The sequence below is a fragment of the Triticum aestivum genome, chromosome 6D (assembly GCF_018294505.1).
Source record: "Triticum aestivum cultivar Chinese Spring chromosome 6D, IWGSC CS RefSeq v2.1, whole genome shotgun sequence".
NCBI lineage: Eukaryota > Viridiplantae > Streptophyta > Magnoliopsida > Poales > Poaceae > Triticum > Triticum aestivum.
The window spans coordinates 446,392,878-446,404,963 of record NC_057811.1 but is presented as its reverse complement, the minus strand read 5'-3'; the positions used below and the strand labels follow the sequence as shown (position 1 = coordinate 446,404,963).

The 12,086-nt window shown below is 35.7% G+C and overlaps 1 protein-coding gene across 9 annotated transcripts; it reads left to right on the top strand.

Annotated features, from left to right (window-relative positions):
• The first annotated feature begins 1,988 nt into the window (after positions 1-1,988).
• LOC123145731 (uncharacterized) lies at positions 1,989-11,064 on the top strand. 9 transcript variants are annotated; one of them, XM_044565211.1, is made up of 16 exons: positions 1,989-2,320; positions 2,855-2,932; positions 5,062-5,145; positions 5,588-6,270; positions 6,350-6,511; positions 6,600-6,695; positions 6,796-6,944; positions 7,034-7,113; positions 7,842-8,091; positions 8,210-8,392; positions 8,832-9,018; positions 9,129-9,227; positions 9,314-9,445; positions 9,548-9,651; positions 9,822-9,894; positions 10,755-11,064. In XM_044565211.1, exons 1-7 carry the CDS (start codon positions 2,308-2,310, stop codon positions 6,826-6,828), a joined length of 1,149 nt encoding a protein of 382 aa, XP_044421146.1. In that variant the 5' UTR covers positions 1,989-2,307; the 3' UTR covers positions 6,829-6,944; positions 7,034-7,113; positions 7,842-8,091; positions 8,210-8,392; positions 8,832-9,018; positions 9,129-9,227; positions 9,314-9,445; positions 9,548-9,651; positions 9,822-9,894; positions 10,755-11,064. The 9 variants fall into 9 exon arrangements, with proteins under 9 accessions (XP_044421146.1, XP_044421139.1, XP_044421142.1 ...); XM_044565204.1 differs by having other exon boundaries at positions 7,839-8,091; XM_044565207.1 differs by lacking the exon at positions 7,034-7,113.
• Positions 11,065-12,086: the final 1,022 nt, after the last annotated feature.

Here is a 12,086-nt window from a genome sequence, read left to right as displayed (position 1 = left end):
TCAAGTGTCATGGAGATTATTTTCAAAATTCAGTTTCAGCAGCGCCTAGAGTCGTCATTGTTCTCATATTTCTCCACGAGCTGGATTCAAAGACCTCATGCCTACTAAATCTTGTACGCTAATGATTAAGCCGAGTATACTTTGCTATTCAGGCTAAAGGACTTCTAGTTGCTGCAGGGGTTGTGTGCATTGAGGTTCATGATGATTCATTACCAGCCATCCAACAAATGTTATATTTATATTCATCGACGAAGCACTCAAACGTTTACCTCGGTAAGTGTCCAGATGCCATCTATGCTCTAAGTTTCTTTAGTATCTATACATCTGGGCAGGACAGTTGACTTGCCAAACGGGTTAACACAACATACATCTGGTTATCACAACTGATGCTTTGTGTGACCGACTCGTGTAGGGCGAGTTCATAGCCAACTTACTATTAAAGTTGACCCATGGCAAGTTATTGCCGACTCCATGGTCAACTTGGTCACTAACATATCTAGCTAGTGTGAGTTAGATGGCCGCCTAGAGAAAGTTTCTCTTATCTATAGGATCCAAGTCAGGAGGCAGAAGTTGTTCGGTGGAGGCTTCATGGTGTACTTTGATCAACAATAAGTTGGATCATCGAACAACTGATGGTATTCCTTTGAGGTGAATATCCCCACGAAACACCTAGACAAAGGCCAGGTTCGGATTGACATGAGAAACTTCCGTGGAGGCCTTTGTGACATATAATGGTTGTTATCATATGACTATTATCTGAAGAGGATCTACCCAAGCAGCAATAAGCCTGAGCATATGGCCGATAACAATTATCGTCCTTAGCATGCACATCCGATGGAGTGTCAAAATTGTGCTTAAACATTACCCTAGGCAAAGTATTTTCTGGTACGCAAGCTCTGCCAGAAAACAAGGGGGCATGTGTTGACACAAGATTTTGGCATGGTGAAAACATGATTAATTAAGATGGACTCAAATGAAAACGTTCTCAACATGGCAAAGTTCTGTATCGTCAAAAGGAGCAACTTTGATGTCTGGGTCATCACCATCCAATCTCATCTAAAGGGCCAAAACTGTGCTTGAAGTACTAAAATTTTGTATTCAGAGTATTGTTTGTCCAATTACGCCTCCAAGACGGCCCCATATGAAAAAGTAGATTTTCGTCGTCACGTCGAAACGGGCGATTTTGATATAAAAATCGTCTTAATCCAAGATCATATGCAAAAGTTAGAGCCATCGGAGTGCGGCCCTACCACAAGCCAAAAAAGTGGTCCGTCCCATTAGACACCCATATAGCTGATGTGTGATGGCTAGCGTCACTAATTGCCTATTTTGCGTGAGCCATTCAGCCCGAAGATGGCCTCCAATCAAAAAATGTTCAACATGAGAGTTGTTCGTCTCATCGAATCGGTTAAATTTGCTTTTGGGCTCATTATCGTCCGAGGCCGTTTGTGGCCTGTGGGATCCAAAACTCGAACTGATGTCTCAGACTTAACTAAATCCGAGTACAATTAAAAAATGGAAAAAGTTCAAAAAAGTTACAAGTTTGAATTATTTTTTTAAAAACGTGGATTTGAAAAAGTTCAAAATTTTGTAAGAAGTTTACCAAATTTTGGGAAAAGTTCACAAAATTGAAAAACGTTCTGAAATTGGAAAATAATGACAAAATCTAAAAAATGAATTTTAGAATTTTTTTGCCCATTAAAAAAAGTAAAATGAATAAAAAACAGACAAAAGACCCGGTCTAGAAAAACTAGAAATAAAAAGAAAAAACACCAAAGCTTCCCAAAATCGGGATGAGTTTCTCGCTAAGTGCGTAAGATGGGCCAGCCCATTATGCTAGTGAGTGATTTGGGCATGGGCGTGAGTTACCAGATAAGCCTGTAACTTGGGGAGCTCTTATAGGGCGCTGGAGGCGCTCGCTAGCGAGCGGGTTCCTATACCAAATCCTATTTGGTGCCTTGAGCGCCCGATTTAGTTGTTTTTGCAATCGGGCGCATACCCCCCTCTCCTTCGTGTCGCGTATTTGGGCATGGCCCATTATCTCGCGTGAGCTACCCGACTGCTTCGTCCTACCCTGTATCCTTCCTCTCCTTCCCATCTTTTTCCCCTTCCTTCTGTCGCCTTCGCATCTCTCCCCGCACCGCCGCCGACTGCTTCTTCGTTTGCATTGATTCCGCGCGTTGGCTTCTTCTTCGTTTGGATCGATTCCCCGCGGCGGCTTCTTCTTGGTCTCCCTTGTTTTTCCGGTTGGAACCCTAGGCGGAGGCCAGCGCTAGGGTTTGGATCGAACCCTAGCCGGAGATCGCCATGGATCCAGATGGTTCGTGGTTTCTGTCCATCCAATTTTCTTGATGCTGCTTCATTCCATAGTGGTTGCGTTCATGCATGGTTGTATATGTGTAGGGGGCAGGGGGGTAGTGATCTGTGTGTTTGGTAGGGGTGCGCGGTGGGGATTGTAGGGTTAGTCATCAGTTTTTAGGTATGTTTTTGTGTTCATGTGCGTTCAGATCTGGGTGGTTTTTTATTGATCTGAAACAAGTTTTTCCAAATTTTCTAGTCAGATTCGTTCTTATTAAGTTCACGTTCTTGGGTTTCAATTTTGGGCATTTTGGACATTTAAATGCCCATCCTAGTAGTTGAGCAGCTACCACTATTTACTGTAATATGTGTGTATAAGTACATTAATGTTGTTTTTTCTACTACACTAGGTTAGCTAGATGTGGTGTTTAATACAGACCTTGGCATTTTTTGAAGACTCTTGATGTTCTTCCCAATAGCAGAAGTAATATGCTATGTTTTTTTTGCCATCAGATGATGCTCACTACATTTTTCATGTGCACTTCTTTTTTTGCAGTACCAGATGGTATTCAAGATGCGCAAGACGAATATATACAACAGGTGGATGCAAATGGTCTTCATGATGACCAAGGCGGTATGTTCTTACTCCATCACTCATGCAGCCCTGTTTTGTGAGTTTATCAATTTTTTGTTCAAATCAGATTTGTTCTTTTTTGGCGTTTCTTTTTGCTCAAATGTCCGTTGACCTTATTCTAGTTCTGATCAAGCCATCTAGGGGAACAAAATCTGTTAAGGGATGGATTAGCATTTTGGTTAGGTTAGTTTTTAAGAGATTGTTTTCAGGTCGGTCATACATAATCACAGAACAACTTAGGGTTAATTTCCAATCCATGTTCTGTGTGGTCCGATATGATTCACATTTTTTTGTGAGGATGTGTGAATAATAACTTGTGGAAAAATCGAACAACATTATTTTTCTACATAGCGATGATTCTAATGTTGCTTGTATTGTTAGGATTCTTAGGATGTCCTTCCATAGCCAAACTTGCACCAGTCATATCTTTTCAACCATTCGTAAGGTTAAATGTTGTTATATACTATGTAAAATGCCCTGGAAAATGTGTAGTTCCCATAAGTGGTACTATTTTTCTGTTTAATCATTTCTAAAATAATGCTTAGGGTGCAATCTTAATTAAATGTCTTAATCAATTGAGCGGTACGCTTTATCTGGAAAAGAAAAAAAATGTTAGGGTCGAAGATGGGTTGAACACACAAATGGAAAATGGTTTGGATTGGCTTGGGTGGAAGAGAAAAATGGTTTGGTGCCGCCTAGGTTCTGAAGTATGGTTTTTTGGGTTTGGTGGGGTTTTTGCAAATTTGTTTATACTGTGTGGTTTCTATTTTCTAATTGTCAGTCACATGAATTAATTATTATTTTTCTTTGTGTCAAACAAAGCTAGACTTGAAATTTCAAAGTGGGACATACTTAGTAGAATGGGCAAATAATAAAAAATGCTTGAATGGTGAAACATTACTCTTTATATTAACTGAATTTGAGTGGCTTCCAGACTCGAGATCCTTGTCTCAAAATGGCTATATGGTGGCTAGTAGGCACATTGTATTCTGAAGAAGGATTTTGTTTGCAGTTTGTGATGTAGCTTTTGTTTCCCCTCTTTTGCTTTGTCTAGAGTTTAGATCATAGTGGCCTGGTTCGCGGTATGATGGAAAGACGAGGGGTCACCGTGAACCATATGGATGGATGGATGGGGGAACGATCCCAAATCAAATCAGTAAATGCTGCGTAATGTAGATTGCACGAAGAAGATCTCCTACAATAACGCCTATAGTCATAGGCAGTTAGTCAGTCAGTCCTAGGGATCGAGGATGATTTCGTTATTTTGATCTTGTATAGTCGGAGGAGTCATTAGTCGTAGTGGCAGGACCCATCCATCAATCTGAAGCAACAAGCAAGCCATCTACATACCTGTAGGTCTGCCTGAGGATTACTGAACAAATTGGACACTTTTACTGTTCAAGCTGAGCTTCCCTTTGTTTTTCTATGTGTTTCATCTCTAAATCTCTCTCCCTCTTCTCGGAATTCCCTCTTTGCAAATCTGAATATAATTAAATTGCATGTATAATTTTAGGGCATGATGAAATGCAAATCTGAATTGCAAACATCAATCTGTGTATTAAAAATACCGGTGCAAAATGTAAGATTATGTACAAGTATTTTTAGACGATATCCAATAAACTATTTACTTGCAAAATTCATTTTTCATTTTCTTTTTTCATATGCATGTCTTAGCAAGTGGTCGCCAATCGGCTGGTGAGAGAAAATCAAGTTCATGCTAGAAAATTGCTTCTTGCGATACGTAATTGCCTTATTTATCTTGTGGATCTTTTTTTAAGATTTGCACTGTTGCTTGCATTTCTTCTAGCTAGCATTGCTGGGCTGTTAGTTTGTGGTGTACTAGCCACACATATAGTGATAGCTGAGTTGCCATATAATAGCTCAGTTGCCTCGTGTAGTATCATATGCTCTGACTCTGTATTTTTCCTATAGTTATTATATTTTGTTTAGTCCAACTGGTGATCCTGTTATGTTATAGTTACCGCTGCTACCTGAATCCATGAATGTTTTGCTACAGTTTCTTGTCAATGGACTTTAGTATGTTATGGTTTTTCTATATTATCTTGAATATCATATATTCACAACTAGTTATTGTTTTTTAATAATTCTTGGTAAAATTGTATTTGTAGCACAAGAACGAGGCCAAGTTGAACAACCAGAAGGGGACGAACCATTTCAACATATTCCAAGAGGTCTTCGCAATGACTCAGGTGGTATGTTAGTTTTTCTCTTTTCATTTTTCTAGTTTTCAAATTTGGTATAGTATGATAGTAGATCAAATTGCTGGGAAAACATTTTTTTGTGTCAGTTTTCTGGTCTTAGCATATGCTTGTATATTCATTTTTGTAAGTTGTCTTGTTTGAATGTTTAGTTTGTGTCTTTTTTTAATCATGTGTAGGTCACATTTTTTTCCTTCTCTGTAATAACATGTTTTCTTCTCATTTTTCTTCAACTACTTCTTCGACTAATCATTTTTATCTAAATTCTTGTTTTTATGTGTGTTTTCGTATAGTTCAATATAGGTACTTTGTTTTGCTGGTCCTCTAGCATTTTTTGTGATACTCTATCGGGTTATGATTTTTTCATATTTCATATTTATTTATTTATTATCTAGTTTTTGCACTGTCTTATAAGTTGTTGTTATTTTTTTCGTAGCCCGAGTGTTCCCTAGGAAGTTGTGCAAGCCTACATACATTACCAGACTGTCTTTCAAGCGTTGGAACAAAACTGTTAAGAAGTTTAGTGACATTCAGCTAGGTCATGTGACAAAGTACAAAATGGAAGCTCTGCTTCATATGCCAAACAAACTTAAAATTCCAATGAATCTGCTTGAATGGATAGATCAGCATATGTTTGGAAGTAAAGAGCCATGTTTCAAGCATAAGAATAAAGTTATCAAGATTACTAATGATATGGTCAACAAAATTTTCGATTTCCCTGGTGGCACCGAGCCTTTTATATTCAGTAGTGATGATCCCCAAGTGAAGGCAGAGGTTTCAGAGTTAAGGAACAAGTATGTTGATCATCGGAACAAAATGCCAATCAACAAAATAGAGGAGGTGATGCTTAGTGACGAGACAGAAGATGGTTTTATCAGGAGCTTCACATTTTATTTCCTATCATCTATCTTGTGCCCTGCATCATACTGCTTTGGCAACATGAAGTTCTTGTACTCTCTAAGAGATGTTTCTGCTATCCCTTCACTTGACTTTGGGAAATTGGCACTGGATTTCATGCGTGAGGAATTAGAGCGTCACTTTGAAATGATCATGAACAGGCCAACTATTGAGGAAATGAACAAGTCTTCATATATTAGGGGATGTCTTCCTATTTGGGGAGTAAGTTCAAACTTCAATTCCACTATTTTCTATCTTTCCACTTTTTATTTTACTGACATGTTTATTTTCTAAATGGCAGATCATTTATCTGGATTTTGTTGATTTTGATTTTATTGAGAATCACCAGTCAACTGTGGATTACTCTCTTCCTCGGATATCTCATGTGAAGACTGAAGATTTCAAGTATCTTGCAATGGTTGATAGGAATTATGAGTCTAGGAAAAATTACGGGGTTTTACCAGTAAGCATCATATACTGTATTTCGATTCATGACTTATCTTTTTAGTTCCAGTATTTATTTTCATCATTTGTTCCACTACAATTTGTAGCTGCGCAACATATCACGCACCCCATATGCCAATGAGGCGCCTATTAATAATGCTCTTGATGCTGCTGGTGTGTTTAATTCAGTTCCTTATGCGGAGGTATTTCTTATGAGTTGAATCATTCATTTCTATCTGGTTTCTTCTTTGTTGTCTCTTTTTATCTTATATAGCTAAACTTTTTTTGTATTGTGAAATGTAGGTCAACAATGCCAATAGTGTTGCGAAGTTCTAAATGAGAACACGTCAATTGATTCAAAATGTCCACAAATCATTCCAGAAGGTCCCAGTTGCGCTGCAAAAGTTGAACCAGACGTAAAAGTGAAACCAGAGCCACATTTGAAATCATAGGTAGTTTTTTGTGTTGTTCCCTTTTTACGTTCTTATCTAAGTGCTTTCTTGAAAGAATTGTCCTGTTTACTAACATTTTTACAATCCAGGGTCCCTCCAATGATGTCTTTAAGCAGGAGCCAATCGGACCAAATTTAAGCTACTTTTTTTGTATTTGCTCTTTTTATGTGTGCGTGTGCTATCTTTGTTTATCTCATTCTTTTCATTCTTTGGCCTGATTTATGTGTCTTTCCTTATAACCAGAACTTGTCTGTCTTGAATTCTATGCACCAAACACCAATTTTCCTGGAATAGTATAACTTTTAAGGTTATTTCAGAGAGCTCAAGATTTTGCACTTGTGCTTAGCTTATTGTGCGCTATGGCTATTCGGGTCAAGTAGAACTTGTTCTAAGCATATTTGTCTTTGCTCATTATCTCAGTCTGTTTGTAAATAGCCAATTTGAATGCGGCAGGACTATATATTATAGATTAAGTGGATAAGTTGTGTAGTAATGATTGCAACTGAATTTTACTATAGATTTTTTGGTAATTTGATAATACCATTTTTTCACTCTATTTTATGACTGATCATGACCAGCAGTTTTAATACTGGATTCACAAGTAAACTGGTGTGGAACCTTTCTATTTGAAATTAATGTTGCATGTAGCTTATAGTACTTCTAGCTAGTTAACTTGTTATCTGAATTCTGCGTTTTTCCTTATGTCCAAAACATTTCGGTCCTGAATTCGGTGTACCAAACACCAATTTTCCCTGTTCATGATACACCTCTGAATACCAACTCTGTTGATTAAGCAACTACTTCACAACCTACGGTCTGCTTGAAGTTTTACAAAAAAAATCCTGATCATAATTTTGATTGAACTTACAACAACATTTCAACTTCCTTTCTCAGCAGGAAGGAGTCTTTGTATCGACTAAAGCAGCTGATATCAATTTTTCTGGTGGAGTTAATGCAAAAAGAAGTTTTATATTGATTAGTTCTACTTCTCCAAATGAAAGAGTCAAGCGCTTCCAAGGGACTCCAATCAGTATTGAGGATGATTCTCCTATCACTCCTGCTCCTGTGAGTAATGAAGACATACCAGCCTCTCACTGTCATACAAGTGAGGGAATTCCAATGAACGTGGACTTTGCTGACCAACAAGGTTATAATTCATGCATATTATGTACTTTTACTTTCTGTGTTTTTCATTTTCTTTGTAATATGAGTCTCGGCATATTGCATCATTTAATGTTAAAACTTTCCCTATCTGTGATATGCAGACCATTCTACAATGAATAATGCAGAAGCTGGACCAAGTACAAGACCTAATACAATTGAAAAGAAGAACAGAAAAAAAGAGCAGCTAAACTTCAATCTCCTGATCCACCCAAGAAACTCAAAATATCTCGAGAAGTGGATATGTTCTTTTCCAAATATCTGAGGAAGCATATCTTCCAAGAATAGTTAATTCTCTTATTCCTTTACTTTTTTTATCGTTTCTTATTCATTAATTTATGAGAACTTTTTTTAGTCTAGACATCTACCTAGAAAAATAATTGTATACATTTTCTAATCTGTGAGCAATTTTATGCACTAAATTAGTTGTAGACATTTTTCATCATTTTTGTATTATGTAGTGCCAACATTTTTTCTGGAACAACAAAAGGTAGTTGAGATGAACAACTTTGTAGTTCATAAAATTTTAGACTAAAAAGAAATCATATGGATACCCAACTAATTTAGTTTACATCTCAATGTTCATACCCTATAAAAGGATGTTTATCTTTTTCTTTTTGGCTACCACAGTGTTGCATATGCACCAAATTAATTCTTGAACTATATTTTTTCAAGATCCATTTTCTCCATATGTAACTATACTTATGCTTCTTTTATTCTGTCCAGCACTCTTTTTCTTGACATAGAAGGTTTTCCTATAAGCTATGAGAATTACTTAAATTCATTCAAAGTGAGGGGTGAGATTGGAGATGAAGTGATGAACTCATTTATTCAAGTTCTTAACTATCAATCAAAACTGTCATCTGAAGTAAAGCCTTGTATCAAGAAGTACTGTTTCACTTCATACTTCACTGTGAGTTTTTCGTTCTAAACTGCCTACTTGCTTCTCTTTTGACAAATTTTTTATTTTTTATTTACATTCAAACTGAGTTTTTTACTAATTTGCATTTTGTCTATTCACAGGATAAATTGTTGGTTCCCCCTGAGTTATTTGATCCAGTTACGTGCATACGAGAATTTGACAGGATCAATGCAGAAGAAAGCCTCTGGAAACCAGACCTGGTAAATCTTTTTTCAAATTACTCAATGTTAAGTAAGATCAATTCTTTTTGTTTTTTATACTTATTCTACTTTTTCTTCTTGTTCAGTTATATTTCCCTACTATAAAATCAAACCACTGGGTTATACTTTCCATCAACTCTCTCTTCGAGAGATCTCACTTTTTTTATCCCTGTGGCACTATTACGGGAACTACCCAAGAAGAACTTCTCTACAACTTGGTATAATTATTGACACATAATATCCTTTGAATTCAACAAAAACATTTTTTCTGCTCTACCACTTCTGAATCTCTTCAACTGTTTTTTATGTATATTAAACAGCTTTCCAACTACAACATGCTCTGCAAGCTGAGTAAAAAGCCATTCAATAATGTATTCTCTTTCAAGCTTCAACCCGTAGGTCCTTACCCAACAAACTCTCTCATGTAAGTCCACTTTTCTTCTTTGTGTTTGTATATTTATTCAATTTTTTCAATTGCAACTTTTTTCAACATACTTTTCCATTCTTATTTTACTTTCCCCCTCCTAGTTGTTGTTATCACACTTGATACTCATCCTCAAATTTTTTTTCCCATGTTTTGTATTATTTATGCAGGCATGACTCAGGCCACTATCTGCCTTTGTACATGGAAAATTTTGAAGGCAAAGCTATGAAGAGTTTCAGCGTGGTATGCCTTGAAAAATCTTTGCCTTATTAATATTTTTATGTGCAAAATTGATTCCAAAACAAACTAGTGTCATAGGCCATTTGATGTGTTGGGAGCTGCTATATAAGATGTGATTTGACAATGTTTGCCAGTTAATCACTTCTGCTTGTAAAACGAGGGGAAAATGAGCTACAACAGTGATGAAAAACATTTTATCTGGATAGAGTGAATTTTGTATAGGTCAGTTGTATGAAGGGTCGGTTAAAATTTATCTGATCTAAAGATTTTATCTGTAATTGTAACCTGGTTTGATGAAACTTGAATCAATTAACATTTTTTAGGAGCAAATGGTAAGTTGTATGATTGATGCTCTATTGAATGAGTAAGAACCCATAAACCAAGCTTCAACTCAGTATGTTTGATATGTACGGAAGATAGTTGAATGTGATTATTCATTTGTTATGAATTAGTTCCCATGTTTTATTTCTAAAGGTCACAAGCCTTTTTTACTGAAGTATAGACATGAGTTTTCTCTGGCCATGTCCTGCTGCCTATCATTTTCTAGTCAGAGGGCAAATGTTTTCTTGGACATTAGTTAATGTACTGTTCTCGGGCCAATTTTAATTTTAGTTGATGCTACTTGTTGGGACCTTTTTGCATGTGCCAATACTAAATGCTAGTCCCAATCATACTCCAATTTTTCAATCATGACATTAGTTTCTTCAGCATGCTCATATGATTAGTCAAACATTTTTCTAGTCTTTACTATCTCTGCAGCCTCTACAATTAGTCAGTGCTCTACTTTTGTAGTACTTTAAAACTTTTTCTCAAATTTTGTTCTTTTATCTCTCATAATTTGTCTATATTGTCTTTATACGCAGGCCAACATTCCGAAGTACAGAATGATCTCTGCGTTCAAGTTATTCAAAAGCATTTTGAACAAGCTGAAAGAAGAAGATCTGCCAATACCAAATTGACTTTCGCACGAGATGCATCTGCAAACATTTTTTAATGTGTAATTCATCGGAGAAAAGAAATGCATTTCCATGTGTGCAACAGTTTCACCTGTATTCGTATGGCAGTAGATGCACTTTACTAGTTGTTTAAACATATGTTACCGTGAGCAACTCCTATACTTTTTTTGGCCACCTACTCTACTTCGTGATTTATATAGTACCTCTGTTGCTATCACTTTTGCATACTAAGCATATCTTTTTTGTTTTGCTAAAAGTGGAACTATATTTTTCTTCGTGAATTATATAGTATCTATTTTTTTTTGTTCGTGGGAGTTGGATGTATAGTATCTCAATCCACTATTTTTTTCTCCATTCCGTGTGTTTTCAAGCATTTGTCATTTCATATATTAAAAGTTATCAATGTCTGATTAAAGCCGGTTTTAGCTTTTTTATGTTTCTAAGTTATACTTTTGATATATCGCGTTAATTATTGGCATTACTGTTGTAGAATGCACCCCTCGTTCTCAATAGCATGGTAGTGATGGTTCGTGCTTTCTTTCATCTATAATTGTGAAATGTTTTGGAGAGGACATTTTGTTTTTCTTTTGAATAACATTACAGTGTTTCATCGAAACCAATTCACTTGAATTCAATACTAGTTAACCAATATTGAAACTTTTGTTCACCAAAACCAAATTCAGTTCATAAGTATTCAAACAAAAATCCCATCCTTTTTAAATTTTAGTTCACATTATTAAAAGTTTAGTTAATGAAAGCAAATTAGTTCAAAACTAGTTCACCAACAATTCAAACTAGTTCAAGTAAATTTTAGTTCATTCAATTAAAATTAATTTCAACAAATTGCCAAATTTAGTTCAATTGTATTCAAATTTAGTTCATCAAATTTGAACAATTTTAGTTCAGCAAATTTAGTTCATGAAAAATCTTATTCATTTCATACATAGTTCAATAAGTTTCATATTTTTTTAGTTCACCAATTTTTGAATAAAGTTCACTAAATTCAAATGTAGTACAATTTTTAATCAGCTAATTATTAACTGCACTAATTTTCATATATAGTGAACCAAAATACTAGTTCATTAGCATTTAGGATATAGTTAACCAAAATAAGATTTAGTTCATATTTTAGTTCAACATTTTTAAAATCAGTTCATCAAAAGTTTGAAAAACAGTTCATCAATGTTTATTTTTAGTTCACTGAATTAAAATTCATTTCATCAAATAGTTCACTTCGAT

Coding starts and splice junctions, on each gene's coding strand:
- LOC123145731 (XM_044565207.1), top strand. Junction 2,933..5,061: donor TCTTCATGATGACCAAGGCG/GTATGTTCTTAC, acceptor TTGTATTTGTAG/CACAAGAACGAGGCCAAGTT. Junction 6,696..6,795: donor ATTCAGTTCCTTATGCGGAG/GTATTTCTTATG, acceptor TGTGAAATGTAG/GTCAACAATGCCAATAGTGT.